At 43.8% G+C, this 27,272-nt stretch overlaps 1 protein-coding gene across 3 annotated transcripts; it reads right to left on the reverse strand.

Annotated features, from left to right (window-relative positions):
* Positions 1-38: 38 nt before the first annotated feature.
* LOC147046298 (dynein axonemal heavy chain 8-like) lies at positions 39-27,219 on the reverse strand. Of its 3 annotated transcripts, none has more exons than XM_085930950.1 (93): positions 27,115-27,218; positions 25,846-25,916; positions 25,638-25,769; positions 25,056-25,140; positions 24,835-24,977; positions 24,382-24,559; positions 24,139-24,299; positions 23,892-24,068; positions 23,476-23,589; positions 23,285-23,392; positions 23,117-23,215; positions 22,879-23,025; positions 22,539-22,736; positions 22,290-22,366; positions 22,110-22,209; positions 21,918-22,037; positions 21,697-21,832; positions 21,416-21,603; positions 21,252-21,332; positions 21,037-21,153; positions 20,786-20,905; positions 20,562-20,694; positions 20,369-20,445; positions 20,182-20,288; positions 20,026-20,101; positions 19,610-19,736; positions 19,372-19,544; positions 19,150-19,276; positions 18,819-19,054; positions 18,643-18,747; positions 18,447-18,560; positions 18,266-18,328; positions 18,041-18,141; positions 17,828-17,965; positions 17,514-17,754; positions 17,229-17,428; positions 16,909-17,062; positions 16,535-16,698; positions 16,048-16,150; positions 15,793-15,897; positions 15,546-15,707; positions 15,042-15,266; positions 14,782-14,954; positions 14,537-14,715; positions 14,230-14,417; positions 14,070-14,156; positions 13,865-13,972; positions 13,606-13,740; positions 13,203-13,364; positions 12,885-13,131; positions 12,584-12,825; positions 12,357-12,497; positions 12,051-12,282; positions 11,803-11,945; positions 11,594-11,728; positions 11,122-11,244; positions 10,658-10,871; positions 10,473-10,582; positions 10,231-10,394; positions 9,920-10,112; positions 9,729-9,851; positions 9,506-9,636; positions 9,116-9,269; positions 8,872-9,036; positions 8,448-8,674; positions 8,237-8,355; positions 7,997-8,100; positions 7,742-7,918; positions 7,275-7,442; positions 6,973-7,188; positions 6,681-6,818; positions 6,489-6,616; positions 6,221-6,389; positions 5,990-6,145; positions 5,767-5,922; positions 5,224-5,406; positions 4,909-5,014; positions 4,577-4,829; positions 4,309-4,499; positions 4,122-4,243; positions 3,936-4,051; positions 3,633-3,835; positions 3,467-3,540; positions 3,142-3,294; positions 2,660-2,815; positions 2,429-2,545; positions 2,254-2,355; positions 1,763-1,923; positions 1,294-1,450; positions 1,066-1,218; positions 761-950; positions 578-699; positions 39-391 (listed from the first exon to the last, which is right to left on the reverse strand). In XM_085930950.1, exons 2-93 carry the CDS (start codon positions 25,858-25,860, stop codon positions 104-106), a joined length of 13,581 nt encoding a protein of 4,526 aa, XP_085787076.1. In that variant the 5' UTR covers positions 25,861-25,916; positions 27,115-27,218; the 3' UTR covers positions 39-103. The 3 variants fall into 3 exon arrangements, with proteins under 3 accessions (XP_085787076.1, XP_085787077.1, XP_085787078.1); XM_085930951.1 differs by lacking the exon at positions 27,115-27,218 and adding an exon at positions 26,179-26,380 and having other exon boundaries at positions 25,846-25,913; XM_085930952.1 differs by lacking the exons at positions 22,879-23,025; positions 23,117-23,215; positions 23,285-23,392 and having other exon boundaries at positions 27,115-27,219.
* Between the last annotated feature and the right edge of the window lie 53 nt (positions 27,220-27,272).

Raw genomic sequence — 27,272 nt, forward strand, 5'->3', positions numbered from 1 at the left:
GGTGCTCTGAGCACTAAACAAGTTGGACAGGTGAGCAGTTGGAATAATATAGGCGAATTTTAATAAAACAAGCTGACAACAATAATAATCGATGTCTACGCGCTCATTTGATATCACAGAGAAGGGCGACGCCTCGCATGATCCAGTGGTCAGGTGGGTGATTGGTGCCCAGTATCACGGCAGTGATGTAATTGAGGTCGGTACGCATGGGTTTCTTATAAATGGGACACACGTAGTATTTGGGGTCGGGGGGGGCGGTGGAGTTGATGGCAAACATGTGGATGACAGGCAGGGGAGTAAAGAGCACTTTGGGCGCCGACTCGCAGAGGACTGATTGCTTCTTGTCCCAGTCGGCGCCCTCCAGGAACAGGCCGTAGACGTACACGCCTTCCTGTTGAGCAAAAGCAATGGCGTGAGGGAGGGGATCACCCAAAAAATTAAATGACCCCCAAATTCTGTAATTAGAAGAGAAAATTACCAAATTGTTATTTTTAACCCCGTAAAACGTTACTTTCTAATTCTAATAAATTTTTGAAACCCTGTTTGATCGTCATAAGTTTGTGTAAGTGAAGCTCACGTCTGGATCGGCCTTGATTTCCTCCCTGGTCTTCTTCGTGACTTTGTTGTTCAGGGTGACCGAGTCCAGAGCCCAGCCCTTGTTTGCCCTCGTCACCTCTTGCCTCATCGCAGTGAGGAAACCTGCAGCGCGTATCAGACGACGTCAATATACATTGACAGTCGTTGAATATTTATGACTCACCTTGTGGGTTGAAGAAACCGGTCATCCAAAAGGTTTTTGGCCGCCGGGTAAACACCCAACTGTAAAACTGTCTGTTCCTGTCCAAGAGCTCAGTGAACCAAAACCCGATTGTAGTAGACTCCCATGAGAGCTTCCGCCACAGATTGGGTACGCGGGCGTCATAGATGTTGTCCAAGGCGTCACGCAGGGTCTGAGGAAAACAGTGGCAGACATCTTTATTGTACCTTCACAAAAAAAGGTCTAGCCGTTTAAAGAACTATAAATAACCCAGCCAGACTTTAATGAGACCAAGGTTGGGGACCGACCTCACTCATGATAATGGTGCCCTCGATGGCCAGCTTGAGATCCAGGAGAGTGCTGCGGACCACAGAGATGATCCTCTGCATGCGGTCCACCTCCTGCCGTAGGAAGATGTTCATGGGGTTGAAAGGACCCATCTTCTTCAGACTGGCTCTGACCTAACACCGGCAAAGACATGTTTGAATGGCAACATCCAGCGGGGTGCCGAGGTTTGCGAAGGAAGCAAGACTGACCTCATGAGGTATGTAGTCACGTGGCAGCTTCTCCAGCATGTCTTCTGCCATGCTGTACACGATGCTCTCTCGGGTGGCTCCTGAACCACCACCACTCTCCTTGGGCTGGATATTGGTGATGGTGTCGAGCACCTCGGCAGACGTATTTCTCTGGTAGCTGAGTGAAGAAACACACAATGAGTTTTTTTTTTTTTTATTGAATTGCACTGTTTTTCTAATTTAACATTGTATGTTTTGGATTCTTTAATTTTTTCAATGTGATTTATTTTTAATATCACATTTTAAATATATTTATTTTGGAATTGTATTTCATTGGTATTTTTTAAATTTTAATGTTCATTTTTATTTACATTTGACATTGCGCATTTTATTCATTTTAATTTTTGTTTAAAAAACTGTTCATCTTATTTACTTTTATTTGAAAAGTCTAAGCTGTTAATTATCTATATTCATTTCACAAATTTCTTACACAATGTCAGCATTGGGGTGCAGCCCCAGCGCTTGCGTGGAATCCACAGCGGGCAAGCCCTGAATATAGTCCACATACTCCTCGATGGTTTTACAGATAGGGATCTGGTACTCCGTGTAGAAACAGAAGGACGGGTCTAACATTTTCTTACTGAACCACACCTGTAAAAGGCAATATTGGAAGGATAAATACAAAATGAAAAAAAAAAAAAAAAAGGGGGAAGTACAGAAATCAAAAAACATTGTGCTTCTTTTTCGCAAGCACTATATTGCCACCTATGTGCCACCGGGAGGTGGTATAACACAGGTAAGGTAGTGATTCCCAACCAGCTCGTAAGGAGTGCAGGGTTTCATTTCATATACCAGAAAACTATGTATTCAGAACAAAAAATCACATTTTTATCCATCTATCTATGCCAGTGACTTAAAGTGACCGACAGAACAAATAAATGAGCTTCTGATAGATTGCAGAAAGTACATAATTGTCCTTACCCGGGCAAAACATTTGAGTAGGCGTTTGTCATAGTCGTCAGTGACTCTGCCTCCGTACTGCACTTCAGCTAACATATAGCGCAAAGTCACCCAGGAAACATCCTGCGTGAAGATGGACAGTTAGGAAAAGGTAACAAAACTATGGCACATTGCAGTGTGTGTGTGTATACTGTACCTTTCTGGGCCCACAGTCATCCAAGTGTCTCTCCACAAACTCCACACTGGCTGTGAAGTCTGCAGAGTTGAACTCATATGGTATGTTCCATCCCAGGGGTCCAAATTTACGACGTTCCTGAGACCATGAACTCAACAGGTCAACATTGATGTAAAATGATGGAGCGGCTTCAGAAGATCTAAATGACGGCCGTTGCTTGGCTCAATAAAGCATTCCATTGAAGTGTGGTACCTGAACGGCGGAGTGGAGAAAGGCCACGCCGTACAACAGCGGCTTCCATGTCGGGAGGTTGCTGACTTCCAGCTGGTTTTGCGAGATGCTGACAAAGGTTCGCTTCAAGCTGGCGCGAAGTCCCTGGGGTGGGTCGTTGGTAAACTTGATGGAGGACTACAAGACAGAGATTCCCAAGTAAGGGGATGCTTGTGGTAACCATCCCTTGCAAGTTGCACACAACAAATGCAGGAATGTGGATATGTCATATAATTGTTTTCCTTTGGAAGGGGAGCCAGCAAAATCATCAAGTCACAAAATGTAAAGAGGCTAACAAAAAAAAAACTACCTAAAATCAGTATTTCATTGTGCTTAACTTTTTGGAGAGAAGCAGTTAAACATTCATGATTAATCATTCAACTAGTCATCAATCATGTCATTTGTCACCTAATTTGTTTTCGGGTCAACATAAATTAATTAGTGATTTCAGATAAAATATCAACCTGCAGGAGCGTGATGGAGAAAAAGTCGTGCGGTTCGGTGGTGACCCACACCCTGAAGGTTTTGTGGACAGTCTCAGTGTTTATGACAGTGTCCAACAACTCATCCATAAACTCCAAGCCCAAGTGACAGTTCTGCAGGAGCACCCAGCCACCCTGCGGGCACCAATCAACATTTTAAACGTGACAAAATAAGAGAACACAGTCAAAAATGTGGCCATAGATTTTCATAGGATTCCAGTTTAAACATCTTCTGTTCACTATGACTGAAAACCAACGTCACTTCCCTTTGCACTGGCTAAAAGTATTTTCAGTGTACAACACAAACCTCTGCCATTGAGATTTTAACAAGCTTCCTGGCGTGCACCTCTTGCCCTTGTCCCATGGAGATGGACCGACATCCTGGGAGACAGTAAAGGACCATGACACAGGGGGCGTGACTTATAAAAAAAAAAGAAAAAAAAAGAAGAGAGATCACGGTTCAGGGGACTCACCGATACTGAGCTTCTTGGCCAGCGCTTCTATTTGGTTGGTGGGATCTGAGCCCATGGAGAGGAAGCAGATGAGCGGCGTGCGGATGTCGCTCTCCTCCCACGTGCCCAGCAGGTTCAGCAGGACAGGCTCGGCGAACCTGGCGCCCAAGGAGTCGCCCACGTACTTCCTGGCCTGAGCCAAGGTCCGATCTGGACACCAGGACCTGGAACCAGACTCTTTTTCAAGATGTGCATGTTCTTTTTTCTAACTTGTTTTAAAAGTACAAATTAGTGGAAATCATCAACTGTTTGAATCTACAGTACCGAATAAGCATGAGTTTATTGAAGACTTCCAGGTTGTTATAGCCATCTGGGATGACGGCTTCCTCCGGGGCATCGCCGTTGGCCCACACTTTCCAATGTTTTCCACCTTTAGCCACCTGGAACGAGCAACACTTTATGGCGACGCACACACGGAATGGGAAGCCGTGATATCTGCCACAAATCCACCTGACTGAGGATGCTTGCAAACTGAGGAAGTTTACTGAGTTCCACGAGGTTCAGCCACACAATGTCCAAGACCCAGCTGAAGGGCTTCGGGGGGCACGCCTTGAGGTCGAGTGCAGCGCCACCTGCAGGAAATACATTCAAATGTGATGTTTTAGAGAGAAATTACTTTCTTTTGAAAGTACTATACCTTTGATGAGAGTCTGAAATTGGCTGTGTTGTATCCTGCCGTTCTGCAGGTCGATCTTAAGCGCCATCAGCATTGTGAAGATGAACTTGTGGTTTTCGTACAGCCCACGCACCGTGTACCTGAAGACTTCATACGTCAGGTATTCGATGATGTTGGCGATTCGTTTGCTGGTTTTGGCCGACTTCTCGGACCTGCCAAATTTATATTGACGATAACAATAACAAAGCTGGAAAAAAGGCAGACGACATCCTCCCACCGGCGACTTCACCTGGCCAGCGAAATGTCGAAGATTTTGAGGAACTGACCGAGGGACGTCTGGTACATGACGTTGACCATGCTCATCTCGGTGATGAGGAAGTAAAGGATGCTACCTCGGCACGCTACCGGACGATATTCGGACTGAGCTGCTTTGATTTTCTCCTCCGCCTCGGCCGCGATGTTCAGCTTGACGCTCACTTCGGCGGCCGTTTGCTTGGTAGTGCTCAAAATGCCAATCATGGAGTCGTCGTCCACCAGGGAACCTGTGGGCGACGCGGAAGGAGGAACTCCCGAAGGTATCGCAACGCTTACAAACAGGAATCCACAGGACTGATTTTGGACCTTTTGTCGAGCTCAGTTTGTACAGCAGGTTGTCCTCTAGCTCCTGCATCTTCCTCTTGTTGGACGTCACATCCTCAATGAGCTTCAGCCTCTCGTTCTCGAGTTCCTGTCAAATGCATTTACACCAAAATTTTGTGATCAGCATGATTCAGCAATGTTGAACTGGTAAGATTCACTGGTTCCTTGTATATTTATGGTTTAAAATATTAAAATAAGCAATGATTAAAAAAATGTGTTAAGCGATTCGGTTTTTTTTTGTGTGCTATTTTAACACTCACAAAATTCAGAGATAAACAGCCAAAAAGCAATACGAACCTTCTTTTCAGCAAGGATGACGCGACCCAGCAGCTGGTCCTCCAGACCTTTCATGTTGACGGTGAAATCGATGATGGACGTCTTGGCGCTCACCTCTGGCGTGTACGACGGATTTGGCAGCTTGGTGGTGATGTAAAGCCGGAAATTGTTGGACACATCGACATCCTTGTCTCCCACTTTCACCTGCATGGAGAAAAATCCACAAGTTGAATTTAGTAGGGCTGCAACGACGCAGTTTTCAACCTACCGACACTAACAGTGCAGGGTGAGAGAGTGCATTTGTTTGTTCGCGGGATTAAACAAATTTATTAAAACATAAAAAACAGCATCTGTTTGATTTTGGTCCCAGTCCAAGCCTTATTTTAATATATACAAGTCGCATCTGAGTATAAGTTGGAAGAATGGGTAAAATATGGAAAAAGTGTGACTGAGTCCATTTTGCCAAAAAAATATATATATTTGTATTTCGGAATAATAACAGAAAAGGTGACTGAAAAGAAAACAAAAAAAAACAACCACTATTTGTGGTTCTTTTCATAGCACCTTGTAGTTGGAGCCGGATTTGAAGAAGTTCTTCTCCAGAACGTTGTCAAGAGCAGGGTCCAGCTCTTCACCTACATCTTCAATAAGCAGCGGCCTGCCCAAGGATATGGAGTCCTCCAAATGCGTACGGAAATACTTGTGGTTGAGGGACGTCGCCTGGAGGCAAGACAACAACCGCCCGTGAGATTTGGGTTTCAATTCAGTGGTGGTAAGTGAACAATACCTGCAGGGAATTGGCTTTCTCTTTTGCAGTGATCCAAGTTTTTCCTTGAGTCTGGGGATCAACCAGGAGAGGATATCGTGACGCTTTGGTGACGATGATGCCGTTCTGCACCGACAAGTCATCTCCAGGCAGCCCCTGAAGATTCCACTCACTGATCTAAAGCAGACAAACACGCTCGTTTTTCAACACCCACACTCCTGAGTTTAGTTGGCACATTTTTCTCTGTCTTACTGTGGGAGCGTCCACCAGCGTGGAGATGAGGTTGAGATTTTCGGTGAATGGAATTTTGTTGGAAATGAGCTCGTTCTTCCACATCTCCAGCAACATGTCGCGGAAAGTCTGGTTGAAGGGGCCGCAGTATGACAGGAAACCGGTGAGCTGCAGCACGTCGCCCACCAGTCTGATCAACAACAACAAAAAATGAGTTTGAAAGTCTTCAGGAAAAAGGTGGAAAGGAGCCAGTGTTTTGCTTTTCATTTTCCAGAGCATTTCCACCTACCTCTTAATCTGAGATTTAAATTCTTTGCTTTGTTGAGTCCAACGAACTTTCTCGTTACTCAGTCCGCCGATGAGATCGGAGGCGGCCTGCATTTTATTCTTACACATCTCGGAGCGATCCACTAATTCCTGGAAGAAGTCGTTCCAAGAGTTAGCAGCGTGCGCTTCCTCTCCCATCGGTCAAGTAGCCTACCTGCTTCTCTTTGCTAGCAGCGTCGCTCTTCGCTTGCACCAGGGCCAGCTCGGCTTCCTTTTCGGCCAGCGTGGCCTGGGCCGCCATTTGCTCCGCACTGGCTTTTTTATAGCGTACTTCCTGAACCGCCAGATTAGCCTAACCACAAACGACACCCGCAAAATGCCATAACTGACAAAACAAAAATCTAATAAGAAAAACAGCCAAAGTTTGCATTTCAGCCAACCCTTGGGCACAAGTCTAATGGCCTAGTCATAAATGCATATGACTTTTGACTTCTGCATCTTCTCACCTTGAGCGGCAGCACTTCCTTGTTGATGTCGTAGAAGGTGGCCATAGCCCTGGTCCACGCAAGCAGACCTGCCACGCTGCCGCACACTTTCTTGGCGTTTTCCATGGTGTAGTCCTCCATATCAAAGTAAGGCCGCAGCAGCTCCACAGTCTCCTCGTTAATCTTGTCCTTGACGAACTGCTGCAGCGATGCCAAGAAGCCTGTGCTGCCCATTAGCTGAAGCAGACACCAAAACAGGTAAGAAACACGGACATTGGACACGTTAGCTAAAAAAATGACATGGTGAGCGGGATCAAACAAACCCTGAGAGCATCCGGCCATGATGGTTTGAGACAAGGCAGGTTGGGATCCACAGTGATGGTCTCCAACTTTCTTTGGAACAACAGCAGGCAGCAGTCCATGATCCTCATGATCAAATGAGGTGGCTTGGCCAGTTTTCTCACAGTGGCGATATCAGCAGGCTTGATAGTCTGTGGACGTTTTATTACATTTTTTTAAACAAGCAACTTAAACATGCAGTCAAAATGTCAAAAGTCGGACTGGGCACTCTGGCCCTAAGAAATTAAATTTGGGATTATGTATACTCAATTTTTCCCCTTTCAACTTGAGAAAAATGCAAATGACAATGTAAACCCCAAACCGAACCACGGTGAGGTGGAGCAATTTATTTGGATAAGCTACCGTATCACCTTACACTTTGATACCAAGTACAGTGTAAACAATGCAGTCGCTGTAATCGATGAATCGCCCAAGGATAAAAGAAACTCACGTTCAGAGCATTTTCGGCGTCCATTAATGCCGGCTTGGCCGCCTCCAGTTTTTCTTCAGCAATGGCCCTCTCGTGCGTGATTTCATCTACAATCATCTGGGCTCTATCGCTCACGACCTGGACCTCATTCTTGATTATAGTGGCTGCCTCGGTTCGGACCATCACCTCGGCTAACACCTAAAACATGACATCTCATCTTATTGTTATGGAATAGCAGAATCAGTGCGATGGTGTCAAGTGCTGCTTTTATTTTACCTTGTCGGCTTTGGCGGAGGCCACCACCAACTCTTTCTCGCTCACTTCCAGCTCTTTGGAGAGCTTGGCTACAGACACGCTGGCCTCCACCAGTTTGTTCAAGCCTGACATGAAGATGTAAAATGAGCTTATCAAAGGAGTTTTTGGACTCGAGCGTCTACAGCTACTTCATCGTTCTCAAACAGCCTATGTAGTAAAATAGTTCTGGGAACTTTGGCTTCGTGGTTCTGTAGACCTTACCGACATTCATGCGCTCAGCAAGCGTGTTAATATGCTCATGGTTTTGATGGTAGAGTGTCTTGTAGCCATTGATGAATGACAGGTATGATTTGGGGGTGACGTGAGTTCTCCTCCTGAATCTGTAAAACACAAAACGCATGGTGCTTTCAACCTCATCGCTCCATCGCGATAAGAAAAACATCTTGTTGAATTGCATTAAAATGGTGGTTACCGTTCAAAGTAGTTTTCGCACGTTTCGGACACTTTGCGATGGTACACGCCCATGGTGGTCACCATGGAGGCCTTCACCTCTGAGGAGCAAACAATGGGAAACTCTGATAGGAAGTGATGAGCCACTGCCACCAGAGCCTCCTCGGGCCATGGAGCAAACCAGTCCATTGTGCAGCCGGATATCAAACCCGGGAACTTCAAGGACCTCGAGCGAAACTTTGGTCCCACCTGTATAGATGATGGAGGCACAAATACGATACTGGTGGTGATGTGTTCTCAATCATCAACAGTTATTTAGTTATTGTTATGATATCGAAGAGCCATTGTCGGAACCGGGCCGCAGGTAACATGTTGGTGAGCCCTTTTTCTATTTGTGTCATTTGAGCATTTTGGGGTGAAGGCTTAAAATTTTAGTTTGTACTTACCGGTGAGAAGCACAAGACAACGTGTAGGTTCTTCCGCGCCCGTGATATGAAGTAGTCGTAGAGGTTGTCAAAAGTGGGTGGAATGCGAGGAAATTCTTTTTTCATCACCGGGACCAAGTTTTGGGTGATCTCTTGGATCTCATCCTTTGCAAATAGGTTGGAGACCTGCGCAAATATGAATGATTGGTGGTGAAGGCATCTGATCATATAGAGCGAAAATAATCTCCCCAAAATGGGTAACCACCTCTCCAGATGACAGAACATTGTTCAGGTACTCGAGGAAGGCCTCCTGCTTTATTTCATTGTCAGTAAAAAGGAAGGTGATGCCGCGGCCTTCGGCCCCACTTGATTTGTACAACTTTTTTAGATCTTCCATAAAGTTAGATATATTGTAAGACCTGGACAGAGAGACAGACAATACATAAATTATATTTGATTTTCTTTTCATTTAAGAAAAAAAAATCCAAACGCAATGTTTTTGTCATGTCTTGTGTGCAGTTCTAATCAAGAACTAAGTGCAGAATTTTAAGAGGAACCCATGGTATTCATTTTGAAATACTGTTAAGCTACAAAATATTTTTACAATGCATTTTATTGTAGCTAAAAAGTTTGATAAATGCTGTGTTCTCCTTACTTGGTCAGTGTAATCTGGTTCACTTCATATCCAGCTATGTATGAAGCAAGACGAGTCAAACTCTGCTTCCCGGATCCTCCCACGCCCACAAGCAGAGCATTGCCAGTATCTGTACGAATGATGCGTGAGATCTATGGAAAATGAAGAGAATTTTTTTTTATTTTATTTTTTTTATTTGAGAACAGATATCTGTCGCCATCTCTGTGTGTGGACTTAATCTGACCTTGACAAGGTGAGTCATGGCATCTGTGAAGAACACCAAGTCCATGTGAGAGCCCCTCACTTCATCGTTGTGTTTTGCCTGATAGAACCGGAGCTTCTCCTCGAGGAATTCAAAAGAAGGGACCTGGCAGGAACAGGACGGTCAATCAGTGAACACGAAAGTCTGAATAACAAAAAGGAAGTTTCTCATACAAGTTCGTAAATTTTGGGGGCGTCAAAACAGGCGTTTTCGTCCTCCTCGCCTGTCGGTTCGGGTGCCTCTCGCAAGAAGTCAACAAAGTACGGATCCTGGTGGATGGACGCGGCGAGCTTGGGGTCGACGTGCTCTTTGACCACGCGGCTTATAGAGTTCTCAAACCAGTCTTTGTCCTCGCTGCAAATGAACCTAAAAAGGCAAGCAAGAACAAAAAATGTGCTCAATCTGCTTTTCCAATGGGAAAGCCTGATTTCATCTTAAAACTATACATAAAAGTGTGAAAAGATGTGCTGGATCATTTTTCTACCTGTCAGCGATGACACGTGTGCATTCGCTCTTGAAGAGGGCCACAAGCGTTACAAAGTCATTGCACTCGTCTGCCTCCACCTTTAGCATTCCCTGCCAGATCCTGGACAAGTCTCGCAAGTTGAAGACGTAGTGGAACTTGGAAGGTGTGGGTAGCATCTTTGTCTAATTTAGACAGATACAGTGAATTAGTGGTTCTCAAACTTTGTGCCGGTTTCTAAACCCAATTATTTGAGAAACTACCTTGGTCCATTGCCATAAAACTCTCCCAGCTGACACAAGCTTTTTCACCATGGTTGTCATCGCTCCCGAGAACTTCCTGCACTCGTGGAAATAGCCGCAGCCGACCACACCTGCGTGTCACAGCAAACATAAGGATTTGCAAAATTGCTCGTTTTCAAAGTAGTCATTTGATGAACGGTAGTTACCGAAGATTTTGTCAATGGAAGTATTGGAAGGCAGGGTGCAGTTGAAGACGGTAAACTGCCTCTTGAGTCTCTGAGGGATGTCGTTGCGCCCGCCGCCAGGGTGAATCATGGCCCCCAGCATTTGGACGTCCACGATGGTGATGAAGTCGCCCGGTTTGTCCAGATTGTACATGCCGCCCATTTCCATCATTTGCCGGACTATCTCATTGGTGATCTAAGACAAATTCACATGTGCTGCTATGTCCCTAGACTATGAGCAACTTTAAACATTTGAGTCCAAAGAGACGCTATAAATTGTTAAAAAATAAGAATAAAAAAAAAAAAAAGCCAAGACAAAAATGGGGATATATTCAAAAATAATTGAATTCTTTTTCAAGATTCTGTAAAATACTCTGGCTTGACTGGCGTTTGTTAAGCGTGACACGAATCCATGCACACGTCACACAATATACATAGACACACACCTGATCTCCCCACTCGTTGACAAGAGGCATGTTGATGTCATCGACAAACACCGACATCCTGCGCCCGCCCGGCGGTCCGTACGTGCTACCGATTCTCTTCTCGATGTAGCTCTCCACGGTGCGCTGGTGCAACATTTGATTGTTAACCCAACATCCATCATTTCACAATATGCAAAAACAGAAACGTACAAGTTTTGCAGTGACATTGTTGCCAACACTATACAGAGCTATCTGTTTTTAATTGGCATTATTTTTCTGACGACTTTAGACAGTCAGTACTTTCTATGCCTTAATTTGTCATAACAGGCTTGTTACTTTTTTAAAACTCAAAGGATGACGACATATGGCATATGTAAAAGATAAAAAGAGGTTAGATCTTAATTGAGACCTTGGGGTTTTATAAGGCAGACAAAAACAGAAAGATGCTAATTTTGTATTTTTTAGTTACTCATTACCCAGTTACTCATTCTACCTGAAACATGATGGGCTCTGTGGCAGAGGAGAAGTTGAGCGACTTAAATAGGTCCGTCTCGGGGTCAAACCTCTTGGCATGGCTTTTGATCATCACCGTCTTAGCCGTCCCTTGCTCACCAATGAGCAAGACGGCCTGTGGAGTTTTCAAAATGAATACATGAAGAGTAGCACTCACATTTCCATTGTTTCGAACGAGCCGCAACCCACCTTGTACTGCTTCGCAATAGTATCCAGCAAAAAAGCGGTCCTAGTGTTATCTACGTTGGGCACAAGGATGGAAGAATAATCCGGTACGTGATCTGTGGGGTACTCGTACTCCCCTACATGCTCGTTCCAGTGACACCACTGACCTGGAAGAGATATGCAAATAATGCAACAGAATCTCTGAGGGCTGAACAGGCATCACTTCCAAATTCAACTTTCCATTACAAGCTGTTGATTTATTGTTAGCGTACCATCTGACCCGACCATGTATTCAAACATAGTCTCTCCCTCTTTGGTGTGAGGCAGATCGATGTTGCTGCTGTGCTCTCGGAAAAAACCCTCCATTTTGTCACGGTCCTCCAACTCCAATAGGGACCCGAGACTCCACATGAGGCCGAAGACGAAGAGGCGCTCCAAATGTTTGTCGCTGACCAGGCCTCCCATCTGCTTGGTTGGGATGAGGCCCTCCAGCAGATTGCAAGACTGCATGATGCCAATTTGACAAATACTAAATCAGAATCAGCGTCTGGTGGTGACGGTTGCTTTGGTTTGCGTACCTGCATAATGTAGTTACACTCCAAAAATGGCATCTTGGGTTTTAGACTCTGTCTCATGAATGAATACGCGTCCCAAAATACCCTGCTGTACAGATTAATGATGTTCTCAGCTTCTTCTGCGTTCCGCTTGTTTGTCCATCCCTAAACAAAACACAATGCAATTGTCTTCTTGTAAGACGGAGTTCAGGGAACAACCACTGTCACAAACTGCTGGCTGACAACTGTACCTTGAGGATGGGTTCCCAGCTTAAAGCCGAGGAGCTCATGAAGACCATACCGACACGGGACACGGTGGCCGGAGAGGCGTTCTCAATGTTGTGCACCTCGAACACCAGCTTGCAAGATGGTGACATGGTGATACGGTCACCGTTTGCCAATGTGAGAGTTTTGTTATCATCCAGCACGGAGTTGAGGTTTTCAATCCAGATGGCATCCACGGGACCGTCCAGCACGATCCATATGATCTCGCCTGTAGACAAAAGGCATCATTGAACCAAAATTGTGGAAATAGCTCATGTGAATCTGGACCTTTCTTAGCCTTGAGCGTCCTCCTCCACAGAGTGGAGAAGATCCCGTCAGTCCAGTCGTTGGTGGCAGCGTCGAGACGGCCAAACATCTGCGGCGCGGTGATGGCCTTCGGGTTCATGCGCATCTCCCTGTGTGGCGTTCCGCACTCTGTCAGCGCCCGCATTAGGATGTTGATGACCGCCGTCTTACCCGCCCCACTCGGCCCCAGCGTCATGAGGCCGTGGCGCACAAGGGAAGCCTCGTAGAGCTGATGACGTGAGTCATAACAGCGGATTAACGTCAAAATCAGTTGAGAGCTTCAGCGATGTTTTGCAATACCTGAACAAGTTTTAGGTTCCAGTTGGGGTGGTTTACCAAAGCCGCAAGATCAACTTGATGCTTCACGGCGGCCTGTAGTTCATTGTAGGTGCTGTTGTCCAGTTTGATGCCAGGGAACAAGTCATTGATGAGACTGAGGAAGAGCGGCTCGTCTTCATCCACCTGAAACAGTGTTCCCTTTTAGAATCTTTTTCAATACAACTACTAAAAAAAACAACTTGCATGCAGGGGTGCACATACTAGGTGGAGCGCATTTGTAGTGATTTTCAAATACACTTTCGCATCTTGACAAAAGAGTAGCAACAACAAAAAAAGTGACTTTATATTTGGGAAGATCTAACATGAATCCTATGCTATCCTCATGATGTGCACCCCTGTTTGATTTGTTGCATTGATGTGATACCAGTTTGGACAGATTCATATCACGCAGCACTCTCATGACGGTGCTGGACTCCGAGTCATCGGGCCGTGCTCTCTTGCAGGCTCCCAGTGTCCTCAACACGGACAAGATGTTCCTCAGGCCAAAGTCATAGTGGACCTGAAACACAGCAAAGCAAAAGCACGAAGGCAATTTGTACTTAGTGCATTGAATGATTTTTTTTTTCCAAGTATTTTTAAGGGGACCTCCGGTCGACCGCCTGATACTTGTTGCTTGGTCTCACCTGTTTTGTGAGCTGCTCTTCACATAGCTTATAAAGGACAAAGAATTTCTGGGCGAGGATGACATTCTCGTTGAATCCACAACTGGCCAGCTTAACCCTCATGATGATCTGCCAAAGACCAGAGGCAACCAAAATTTTACATGTGAGAAAATATAGCAAGTGGGAAGCTCTGCTTATTAGAAAAGAATAATAATCTTGTGCGTACCTGTCGATCAGGCACCATCATGGAGACTGTCCTGAACTGCACTTTCAAGTTCTCAGGAAGTTCCTGACGACCAGCATAACCGGGGTTCTAGGCAGGGAATGATTTTATGTTGATGCACAAGCTAAAGCTGTTAATGCTGTCATTTAAATGTCTGTCTTACCATAGTAATGAAAAGGCCAAACTCTGGATTCAGGTCAACAACGTCACCATCCGTAAAGATAAAAGTAGTTTTGTGCGTCTTACGAGCTACCAGAACAATGTAAATTTGCTGTGCGGCCACAGACAACACCGGCAGGTCAATCCTGTTGAATTCGTCAAAGCAACCCCACGAACCGGACTGTGCGAGGCCTGGGGGGAAAAACAAACAAACAGTAAATTCATTTTATTATTTTGGACCCTTACCACCTGCTGCAGCCCATAACAAAAGATAAGACAATAAATAGCATCCCTCAGCGCCATTGCCTAACCTTTGTAAATCCTGCCGAGTCCCCTGAAGTCCATTTGGTCAGAGCAGTTGAAGACCACCACGTACTTTCCCAAACATCGACCCATGTCTTTCGTGGTCTCTGTCTTTCCTGTACCTGCTGGCCCAGCAGGGGCTCCTCCCATGCTCATGCCCAGGGCCTGGGACAATGTAATGTAACACCTGTACACAGGAATTATGGACAATAAATACAATAAATACAATGACTACACTTGTTTGCTGTCTTGCCTGTCAGTCAGTGGGGTGATGACCAGACGGTCGGTGCAGCCGAGGAATTCGTTCTGATAAATAAAGTCGACATTGGTGATGGACACGATGACCTTATCAGTGCTGTCATTGTAGTAAAACCTGCTTTGCTTCAGCCACTCAAAGTCATTGGTAGATTTGACTGATTTTGCCACCTGGAGAAAAACCAAGATCAGTGCGGTATCGGGTGTACATTTAAAAAAAAAAAAAAAAAATCAGTTCTGAAGCACGAGTGAGCCTACCAGCTCTTCAAAGATGTCACTTTGGTGCACATGGATGGTGACCAGAGTCTCATACTTGACCCTGTCAAATTTGGTCAAGTCGTAGGTGGTCTGCTTGATGAGGGTTCGGAGAAGATTCAGGAATTTCTTCTTGGTGAAGATCATCACCTCCTTGCTGAATTCTGCATTTTCAAGGGCCTCCTCCGAGTCCCTGGTCCAGACCATTTGGATACCAAGCAGGCCCACCTAAGACAGGAAGTGGAATCTCTCTCAAAGTCACTTCCCACAAGGTAAAAACACACACACATACAATTCATGGGCGAATCAATGGTGGGAAGATCCGCAAAAAAGAACGCCCTTGTGAAAAGAGACAGAAAATATGCTTCTTATTTTGATTCAAAGTGGCCATTTTAGCTTCACTTTGGTCAAGTACATAGTATAGTCTGTATATATACACACACAAAAACAAACACTTTGTTGTTGACTTAAGTATAAGCACTCGAGTGACCCTCCAGGTTAACAGACCTGTGCTTGAAACCTGTCCAGAAAAGGTATAAGGTCAAACTCTTCGTCGTTGATCACGTCATCAGCCGCTTTGATGACTGTGTGCAACGACGACTGCTGCTCCAACAGTAACTTCCCGAGCCAGAGCTCCACGGGACCCTGAGCTAGGATGGGCTTGTCCAGCTGAAACGTCACAAACACAACATAAAACCATGGAAAAAATGTGCATGGGCATTTACGGTATCATATCAATGATGAGCATACGCACCGGTAATTTCTCTGCTTCTTGAGACAAGACAGCCAAAATGCTATCGTACTCATTGGCATCAAACTCTACTTCATTGACGTTGTCAAACACTCCGAGAAGATGCGACTGAGGGGCAGGAAGGAGAAGAAAAATCTGTTTTATTTTGTTCACTTATGACAATATTGACATTTGGGTTTCCCATTCTATATTATCCATAATTAGAATGTATGGCGAGTGGCATTTTTAGCAAGACAATTGTGAGACAAATGCACTCACCTGAATCGTGTGAGAATCGCTCGCTTGCCCAAGGATTTCCAAGAGAGCGGGATCAGACACGAAGAAGAACCGTGGGAACAAGAGACGTTTTTTCTCCAGGTACCTGCAGTGTTTGTTCTTGTTATACATCACTGTTTCCAATAAAAATCATGTCATTTAGGTATAAGTAAAAATTATCCTGATCTGACTTTTATTTCAGGGGAAACTATCCTGTTATTCAGTAAAAAAAAAAAATCGGTTTTGTTTCATTGATCAGGCAAAAGATATGACTGGTATAAAAATAAGCCTATGGTGCCTTTTTATGGCATGTTGGGGTAGAAAAGAGGGTAGCAGCTTCATTTAGTCAGACCACAGCCTAGTGTAATAGAAAAAAGTGCTTTGCAGCCACCTTGTGGCATCTAGAGGTGATTCAAATCCTGGTAGTATTCTGCCAATCGTGGAGGTTCACTGTACTACCTTTTTGAATGAAGCCAACGAGTAGTTTTACCCTGTGAGTGACTTCTGACAAAAGTCCAGTTGCTTCTGAAGATCTGGCAGGATCTCCCCCAACATTGGATCCCCGACACAGCACTCTACGACGTTCGGGACGTTTCGCGCTCGGTCCATGATGCTGATCCACGTTGAGTCAATTTGCTGAAAGCGCTCTGCTTCCTAGATGAATGGGAACGCTTGAAATAATTGGCTCATTGATTTAATGCGAATAAAGAAATATACATTTTCACATTTAATTGGTTGCATCATTATAATTAAAAATAATACAATTTCAAAACTCCTTTTATCTATTATGGTAATATGTAAATGAGGAATTTTACTTGTCTTACAACCAATAATTTTGGAACTTCTAACTTCAGACCAATTTACCTGAGGCAGGTCTTTGGCGATGTCACCCCCGACAAAGACGGCCTCCAAGTAAATCCAAAGGTTTTGCACGACGACCCACTGCTCAATGACGTCTGTTGACGTGGACAGCTTGGAGACCCAGTCCTGTATCTCAGCTTTGTAGAATGTGCAGTAGCTGCGTAGAGGCAGATTGAAAGACAGATTGAGGAAAAAAGTTGGAACGGGTTTCTGCCTTAATTAGGTAACTGTACTCAGCTCAAACGCTGAAATTTTGCAGGCATACTTCTGCATAAAAGCGGCTGTAAAAAAATTAAATGTTTGTGCCTTGACTCTCTCCTCACCGGTTGCTTAGCAACGATCCCAGCACCATAAGACTGTCCTCCAGAGTGGTGAGGATCTCTGTGGTGTCACCGCCTCGCAGCATGAGCTCCCCTCTGTCCTTGAAGCTATTCAGCGTCAAGTTTTGGTCACGCCACACCGTTTTCACACCCGTCAACTTGGCCTCGATGTCCCTTTCTTTCACGGCCGATATGCAGATGTCCTAAAAGGTGCGGGGAGTAAAGAGTTGCAAATAAAGCTGCAAAGCTCACAGGAGGTGCGGGAAAAGAAGATGGTCGAGCGCCAACCTCAATGTCGTCCTTGTACTTCAACAGCGGCGCCTCCATGATGTCACCCAGAATGCAGGTGGGTGAGTCAACCTCAAACTTGTGGCCAGTCATGTTGGAGATCTGATCCCAGTGCCTGCGAATCATTGACTTGTTGGTCATCATCTCCAGCAGAGGACACAGCTCGCTGAAGTCGTCAATGGTCTGCTTCAGGTCGTTGAAAGCCTGCCACTCCTTCAGGGCCTTGGGAAGACGTCGGCACCTGCAAGTAGACATTACGCACGTATTACAATTTTGCGTGGGTGTTGGCACTTTTTTTGGTACACAAAGGGAACCTGTTCTGGAAGTCCATAAGCTCATTATTGATCTTTTCAATATCCACTTGTGTCCACAGGAGCTTGGAGTGACCACTGATGGTCTTCATCACAGTGTCATATAGGCCGTAGAGCTTCTGAAGCAGGTCCAGCTCTTTCCTAGAGGTGAGAAAAACACATTTTTAACACAAGGCGATTCTTTACCGTTGACGGTATCAAGCGCTGCCTTAGTACTTTTTATTTTGAAGGCATTCATAATCAGAGACAGGCAGGCCAAGGAGCTGCTCGCCAGAGTTGTAGATGGTGAAATTCCGCCACAGCTCGGAAAACCTAGCCTTGAACGGGACAAATACACACACAATTAGAAGAATTGGATTTGGTGGTGGTTGGAGAAGCTCAGTGTTTTGTTTTTTTCAACAAAGATAACAAAATTTAAAAAAAAATGACTAGCATAAGTACCTGGAAGGCCTGGAGCCTGCGGCTGGCTTCCTTCGGTTCTATTCCTTCAGCCATGGGACCTTCCTGCAGGGCGTTTAGAAAACAACTGAAATATGCATGTACTTCGTCAATCCAAAAATAAGAATACAATTTGAAATAAATTAAAAAATAATCATAATAAATAAATAGACTGGCATCTTACAACGTCATAATCGTCCATGAATGAATCGACATCTTTCTCAAAGACGCCGACGCGCTCCATCAGGTCCTGCTTGAGGTGGGGCTGCATACAGAAAAGCTGATCCTGAACGGACATCTGGAAGGGAAAAATGTTATACAGGTGGAGCACTTGGAAAGTTCCTAACTTTAAAAAATATCTGTATTTTAACCCAACTTACAGCCTTAGACAAAAGCCTGACGAAGAAACGTCCGAGTCCGAACACCTCTCCCGGTTCCTTCTCTGGCATTTCTGCTTCATAAAGGATCAGCACTTCGTAGGCATCCTAAATATTGGGAAAACATAACCAGTCGGATCTAGTGTAAAAGAAAAAAAGCGAAGAGAAGCTATTCGCACTTGAGTGGAAACGAGCGTTATGTCGGTGTTTATTTCCGAATCGCGCAGGTTGGCCAGCGTCTTCATAGAGCAGCGAACGTCATCCAGATTTGTAATGGGATGAGACAGCTGTGTGAAGCTCTTGTGGGTCTGCAAGCTGATGTCGATGATGTTCTTCCGGCACTGTACGCGTAAGTATTTGCACAGCAGCCTCTTCCAAGCCTTGGCCTCCACCAATAGGGACTCTTTTAAGTGATCTGATCAAGAAACATACAACTCACATCGATATTGAATCATTTTCAATCTGCTCGGCTTTGTTGTTAAAAACACCTGAGAATTTGCGTTTTCTTACTTGTTGACAGTTCAATCATCCCAACAACAATGACGCTCTGAATTGCCTCGATTTGGTTCTCAAGCGTGTCATAGTGGTGCAATCTACTTTTTATCTCAATCAAAGACGGTTTGCTGTCAATGAATTCCTTTAAAAAGAAAGCCAACACATTATCACACAAAATTACATTCCAACAATAGTCAATTTTACTCAGCAGCCCCCTGCCGATGTACAATCCGATACCTTGATGACGTGCTCCTTGTCCTCGCCCCACAGTTCCTTGAACCTCTTGAAGCGATCTATAACGGTGGCGGCGTTGTCCCTCTGTAACTTCAGCACCGACTTTATGGCAAAAATAACCGCTTTGATATCGTCGTGACTGCTGACGCGTGTGTAGAAGTCCAATTTCTCCCGACCTGCGAGAAGGTTGAACGTCAACTCCGACCGAATGCGGAATTTCTTTCCGTTCGTGGCGACTCACCTTCAGTGGGTGAGCTTTCATGCCTGTACTCCACCTCCCAGCATTGAATGCCCTTGCTGACTCTTAAGATACATTCATTGGTTTCAAGTATGGCGTGATGAATCTGTTCCACAGTGGGGACCATCACCTGCGGACAACCACACATCACACAGTATTTACTGGCAATGTCAGAAACATGTTATGGTAGGATTAGCATTTGGGTAGCATTTGTAGATAAAGGCAAGCCGGCAAATGTAAAACGAGATGATTTAGCTAGTAATAATTCAAGCAAATTTGTCGCTTAAGAATTGGAAGGTAGCCCCTTGAAGAAGCAGCTCTCAGATTTAAAAAGTTTGGTGACCCCTGTCCTAGATATTTAAATATCAGTTAAGAATTGCCACAGGTGGATTGCTATCGTTTCCTGTGCTTTTCCTCACCACATTGGGTGCATTCAGATGTACTTCCGCTTTCATCATCGGGACCCAGGTAGAGTCAGCCTTCTTCTGGAATACGCTGCAAGTCCCAAGGTAATCATGAGAATCAACTAAACCACAATGCATTTTCAACAGCAAAAGAAACAGGAGAAGACTTACTCAGGGCTGGACACTCGCCGCTCCAAAGTCTTCAGAGCCAACTTGGTCATTTCCACCAATGCATCCAAAATCCTCGCAGCAAAAGAGTCATACTGCTTAGTGAATTCCTGAAAAACAAAAATAAAAACTCAAATATTGCCAATCTTGACTAAAAAGCTGTGTACTAACTATTGCTGAGCACGCAAACCTTTTCAAAGCGTGTAGCTTTGTACTTTTCTTGGCCCTCTGTTGCGTTGTCAGAGATTCGCTGGTTCTCCTTTGGTGCTAGAATATCAAATTAAATACGTTGTATCCAAAATACACACGTAGGCAACCGAGTTAGGTAACCCTGAGGATTGACGACACAATTATTTGAAGAGGGGGAAAAGATGTGCGAGTACCAGAACTGTCTGCGGCCTTTGTGACTTGCTTGGACTTGTAAATGGAATTAAACACTTTGCCCAGCTCGTTCACCGCTTCCTTCACGTGATAGCACTTGTGTTCTACTCTTTTGATCCCCTTCTGGCACAGACTCTAAAAGATTAAAAAAAAAAAAAAAAAAAAATGGTAAACTTGTTCACCTCACTTAAATCCAGGGATATTTGTAGTGATGGTGGGCTTTTACCTCAGTGTGGTGAAGAAGGGGCTCAATTGCAGAGGAGCGATCTTCGGGCAGATGGATGAGAACGGTCTCAGAGACCTCTTGAAGATAATTGTCAATGTGAAACTTACAGATGTCTTGCACCTGGAAAGAATGGAAACATGATTTAAGGTCACAAACTCTAAAGCCGTAAACCTGACGAAACTAAAATCTCAACACTAGCTTGGATCTATCACTCAGAATTCCTCATTTGAAATTGAGGTACAGTCACCTACCTTCTTCAAGATTTGCTTGAGTTCAGTCAAGGCACTGTCAATATTTGTAAAGTACTTCTCCAGAAGCAGCGATGACCACATGACCATCACTGACCCGTAGCGGAGGAGGGACTCAATCTTGTAATAGGACACAAATATACATTGTGACACATGTGTAACTTTTTCCCCCTCTGGCTATTCTGAGTCCATTGTGTCGCAATCACACAAGATCTTACTTGGTTGGTTTTTGATGTCATCATGTTGTTAAAATCCTCTGGGATGCTTTCACAAGTTTGCTTGTACTCTATCACGATGGTCTACATGAGGAATCACAGAAGGAGACCGTTAGGTTGTCAATGTATAGTGGGAACAGCAAATGAAAAAAAAAAAAAAGACTTACGTGAAGACGATGGTGATACGTCTTCAATTGATGCTCACACTTGAGGAAATGCAAAGCCTGCTTGGGGACTTCCAGGCCCATCTTCACCAAACTGCTGGCCTCCTGAATGGCTTCACTTATTTTGGTGTCAAAGTTGACCAAGTACTTGCCCGTAACAGTGCAGCGAATCAATAGCGTTGTATTCAAGGCTGTTGAGATACAAAATAATGTTACTGCGTGCCACTAAACTTATTTCGAGACAGTTGACTGGAGCCCCATAACACAATTCCCAGAGAACAAACCATAATCTAGTTTGGACACTTCGGCTTTCCAAGCTTTGTGCTGGTCCGACTCAAAGCGTTGCAATGCGGCCGTATTCTGATTGTATAATTTGACGACAGCGCGTCCCTCGGGGGTGGTCAGGATGTCAGAGTTCTCCTGCAAACCCGTAAAATTAAATGAGCTCATCCTAACGCAGATTTTGGAATGGACGGATCTCGTATCGGAGCACATTCCAACTTACGCGTATGTACGATATGGGCTCGTGTATTTTCTTGTAGAGGTGGCGAGCCCAGCGGAGCCTGCCGGAGACAGGCGGCATGTTTCGACTCAAAGGCGGATCCTCGTTTTGCTTGTCAAATAGCTGCGAAAAAATTTATGAACGTAGGACATGAGCGTGACATCACTAGAACAACAACTTCACATGCAACCTTACCTTTGCCACCGCCTCCACTTCTGAGACGTAGAGCTGGAGAACAGCGCCCAAAGCAACGGGCATTTCCGCCTTCAGACAGGGAATGTTTAGTTTCTGAAAACTGCAAACAACAACACGTGAATAAAAAAAATGTGCAATAAAAAATAGAATTCAAAACAATGACACTGCGTTTGGACTCACCGTTGTATTACACCGAGAGCTTGCTGGGATGTGTCAAACTTGGAATAACTTGAGTTCATGAAAACTTTTAGCTGCTCCTGCAAAACAAAAACAATCAAAGGAACTCGAGTATTTGAATTAGAATTCTACAAGATGACGCCTGCTGCGAGGCAATATGTAAAATCATAATCATTCTGTTCTTAAGTTGCTGGAATACAGATGTAAAAGCAAAAAAAAAAAGTACACAGCACTCTGTGGCAGTGTACATACCTCCAGGGTACTTATATGAGCCATGAAGACTTCGTAGTCCGCTTCGAAAGCCACCGTCCTTGACGCAAAAACATCCGCCTGCTTGTTCTTCAGCTCGGCGGAGACTTTGCGGAACTGCCCGGCCAGAGTCTCGATGCCCTCGATGTTGGACTTGGCCAGGCACTCGAATGTCTTGAACACTGCCATTATTTGGGTGATCTGCAAAATATTTTAGCTCACTAAAAGTAAACCTGTTAGCGTTTAATCAATTCCAATTTATAATCTGACTGAAGGGCCCGGTAAATTCATATCAAACGTATAAATGTGGATAAAAGGGAAGCATACGAAAGTGAAATCATACATGTTCGAGACGCTTGCAGAAGACCTCAAACTTCCTCAACACGTGCATCTCTGAGAAACTAAAGGGCCTCTGTCCTGGCATTTCCTTTGATTTTTTCTGTGTATTCTTCAAGCAAGACTCATACTCCCGATACAAACCAAGGCACTCCTATCAAAAGATCAATTCAGCAAAAGAAAAAGTCAAATGCTTTCTCCCTCTCCGACTCTACATAACTGGCTGGCATGGTTGTCTCCCTTACCTGTATTTTCATCACAACATTTTTCCCATCTTGGTCCCATATTGCTGTGCCGTTGTTGGAAATGTATCGCCTGCACGCTATGATCATCTGATTTGTGACCTGATTTGTATATCATATTGGATTAATCCTTGTCAGCATCTTCTGTTATGTGTGCTTGGATTGACTCACTTTGATGAAGATGGAGGATATCTTTTCACTGGTGTGGTAGTACCGCGACACCGTGTGGATCATCTGAACCGCGTTAATAATGTTCTGCACGCTTTTCACAATGGTGGCCTGACAGGTACAATATGACACTATTTTTGACGGCGAACCTTTCCAAAAGCTACTTAATGATTGAAATCAATGAGAGCACATACCGGGTCACTGGTATAAAGAGGCTGGCAAACTTTCGCCAGCGTGTCCAGGAACTTGACATTGTCTTTGGCCTCGTTGAAGTTGTCTGTCACCCTGGACTCCAGCGTCGGCCACACCTAACCAAGACAACATAATGCAAAGGCAGTAAGATTTTTTTTTTTCTTTATCAGACCGTTAATTTAATCCAGCGCCACTTTGTTCTCTTCCTGGAGTGCAGGAGGCAGTATCATAAATGGTATAATAATTTTTGCTTGCAAGTCAAAAGCAAAAAAAACTTGGTGGAGGGACAGCATGGACTGCAGCTTCAATAACTCATCGGATCACTCGTAATCATTATTATTTTAATATTGCTATGAAATCTGAATTTATAAAACAACATTTCTGACCTGTACTGCCGTGATCGATCGAGCGTCCATACCTTCAGTGCTTTGGAGCGGTTAAGTTTGAGCACGGTGATGACGGCCTTGCATTTTGTGCCGTTGATGTGACTGAGGATGGAGTTGAACTTCAAGAGCGCTTGCCTCCAGTAATCCAACTCGCTCACCGGCCCCTCCGTCACAAGACCTTGCTTCAGCGCTTGAGTCTCCAGCAGGACCTGCTCATCGCAGACAAACCGTTAACGGCGTTTTTGACACTGAGACCTTTTCTTCGTCTTTTGCCCCTACCTGGTCAATTTGCTTTGTCCACTTTATTAGGATATCCTCCATATGTTCAACCATGTCACTGTTTGTTGCCGCTATGGTCATATCTTGTAAGGATGCAAGTTTACTGAAGTCAATGTTCTTGCTTTCTGCCAATTTAACATTCTGGTAGCTCATCTGGATCACTGGAGTGGAAACAAGTCAAATCATTACGGCAAATATAGGATGTAGTACTATTCAAGTCATGCCATTAGATGGGAACCTTACCATCTAAGCCCATAAGGATGTTCTTGAAGATATGCTCAAAGTTTGGCTTAATCTTGCTTCTCTGCTGTGAACTGTCAACTTTTAGCAGTGCTTGGAAACCGGGCAGAAGGTTTTTGAAGCTGTTCTGGATGGCTTTATAGAAGCCATTGCGGGCATCAAACATGGAAAAAAAGGTCTCCTGAAGAATGGAAATGATATGGAGGAATGATTTGCTTGCCAATTCATTCATGTAAAAAGAAGCCAGAGCAGGTAGCGCCATTGTATGTGATTACGATTAATATTCTTATAAATTGAGTTATACTTTTTTGTTGTTGCTGCTGTTCACATTGAGTTCTCTATACTCTAAATATAACACTCTTGTGGAAGGCCAGAAGGAATTTACTTTATTCATCTGCAAATGTGACATAGTACTCTGTTGCTTTCGTTTGTTATAAATGTGTTTGAATTTCCTACCTGATGTATGTTGTCTTCCGTCACAGCGACATCCACTCGGACCCGAGTGAAGGAGCAATATATGCCCATGAGGCGCTTCTTTGATAAATTGGCGTGGACGAGTCGCAGTGCTTTTCGGGGCCCAGGAATTGCACGGCCACATTCTGAGGTGAAAAACCATATTAGTTCTCATGAAATAAATGTAAATGAATAAATGATCATTTTTCAAGGATGTTTCTTACCTGGCCCAGGATGTTTTGTCTCTTGATACACAAAGGCAAGTTTTGAGCTTCCATTAATGGCAAAAAAATTATCAAAAGGATCCAGCTACAAGCAAAGACAGCAAAATGACTTACCACACCAAGATAAAAAATAAATAAACTTCACGTCGTACATCGATTTAAGTGTTGAGAGGGCCAATTTTTCGGTCTGCAGTTGAAAATAGTTTATTTCAACAGCTCACAAGAAAGCGTCATGTGGTTAGATGCATTCCTTGGATTTATCCCCACTTTTTGTAACATTTTTTGTAATTTTTTTTTGCAATACCTAAACTATCCAATCACTTTTTGGTTGTTTTAGTTGGCACTTAGCACAACTAAACAATCCAAGTTTAGAAAAAAAAAAAAAAAAAAAGTTATTTCACTAAAGATACAAGATCAGCCTAATTATCCAATTGAATATATACTAAAATACTAAGAATACTGACAAATCCCAGTGGGACAAGACACACATTCTGGTTATCCATAGGCAATGCAGACTGTCTGTGTCCTTTTAAAAGTGGTGAACAAAGGCTCATTTTGCACACATAGTACATATATCCTCACCGAGTAGTCCAGAATGAACTGCTCCACAGCTGTCGGACTCAAGCGCAGCCTGAGGGCCAGCATGTTGATCACATAGTGATGCGTAGGGGCCAAGTGCTCCTTTCGCAGTTTCCTTGCATGCTTGTGGTTATCCTGAGGATAAAAACCATCCCGTTAAATGTTTGCGTAACGGTGTGGTCCTATTTGCATCGTTTGGTTTTTGACTGACTTCATGGGCCTCCATCACTTAGAGCTCCAGCAGAGTTGCCACTTTGATGGTAGAAAGTCCTCCAGTTTCTGCTTGGATTATTAAACAGGATTGATTAATAATAATAATAAGACACTCATAATTACTAGACACGTGATCATTGACATAAACTCAAGACAAAGTGCTAGATCTTAACACAACAATGAAATATATTCTATTTAAACTAAATTATAAGAGCTCCCTTTACACCAATATAAATAAAACAACAACAAAATACCTTAACAAAATTTTACTGACAATTACAGCCAAAATAGCATTTGAAAAGAAATTGATGATATTTAATTAAGTGATCACCTGGAGCATGTTGCGTAAGCCTTAAACTAACGCTCTGTATGCTAATTTTGGTGTGCCCCAAAAATTAGAAATGGCTGGATTTTCCAGAGAGCGCATTTGAGTAAAATCTGCGTGTAAGGCAATGAAAGAGAAAGTGTTTTTGCTTCTAAATTTGATACTATGTCTTTCAGCGCTCCGTCACTGTACTTGCTTCTTACGTCGTTCTTTTTTTCGGTTTGGAATGTTCCAGTTTTGACATGTACGTTACACGGCGCGTACTTTGTTGTTGTTTAGGAAGGTGTTTAATTGTGTGTCGTAATTACGTCATAAATCACACGTCATACTTGCGTCGTGCTAAACTAAAAACGTTTTACACTTCAATGGTATTTTACAATTTGCCAATAAATACATAAAGTATTTTTTTTTTATTCACGTCGGTGTTATTTGGTTAATTTCCATTCTTGGAGCCGCAATCTTGTGGTGCATTCAATGACACTAGGAAATGAAATCTCTTCCTGTACACATTTATTGGCGCCGGTTACAAATGTAAAAAGTCAATTAAAATACAATTTAATTATTTTCAACTATTTATTGGCTACACTATATTTGACCTTTCATCACAACTGTACAGCTTGTTATTGTTAGGGTTGATAAAATGTTAGTGTTACTCACTCTGTTATATATGGAGATCAGCATTCACCACAATATAATTTCTACATAAAGTTTTGTGTTTTCTTTTTATAAAATTGACTTTAATGTATTTTTAGCGTGTTTTAAGGTCTTGTCACTTTTTTAACAGTCGAGCCTGGTCAAATCTGAGTCGATAATTTCCTACTTTCTACTACATATGATATAGCATTGGTCCACTGGGCGCCTTTTGACATTTACAATGGCATTTTTTTGTAACAGCAAAACTACATTCATAGTGTGATGTTGTTACACATATTTTAAACTTACCTTTGTGACAAGAAACCGCAAAATTTACAGATGATAATAAAGCCAACATGATTGAGCTATGTTGAGGCAGGAATTTACGACCTCTATCGGTTTACTGACGTATAGCGTGTGATGATGTCAAAGAAATAGCAGATCCTGGATCAGTCCCCGGAAGCATC

This window comes from Syngnathus leptorhynchus, chromosome 14 (genome assembly GCF_054491065.1).
Source record: "Syngnathus leptorhynchus isolate UIUO chromosome 14, UIUO_Slep, whole genome shotgun sequence".
Lineage (NCBI taxonomy): Eukaryota > Metazoa > Chordata > Actinopteri > Syngnathiformes > Syngnathidae > Syngnathus > Syngnathus leptorhynchus.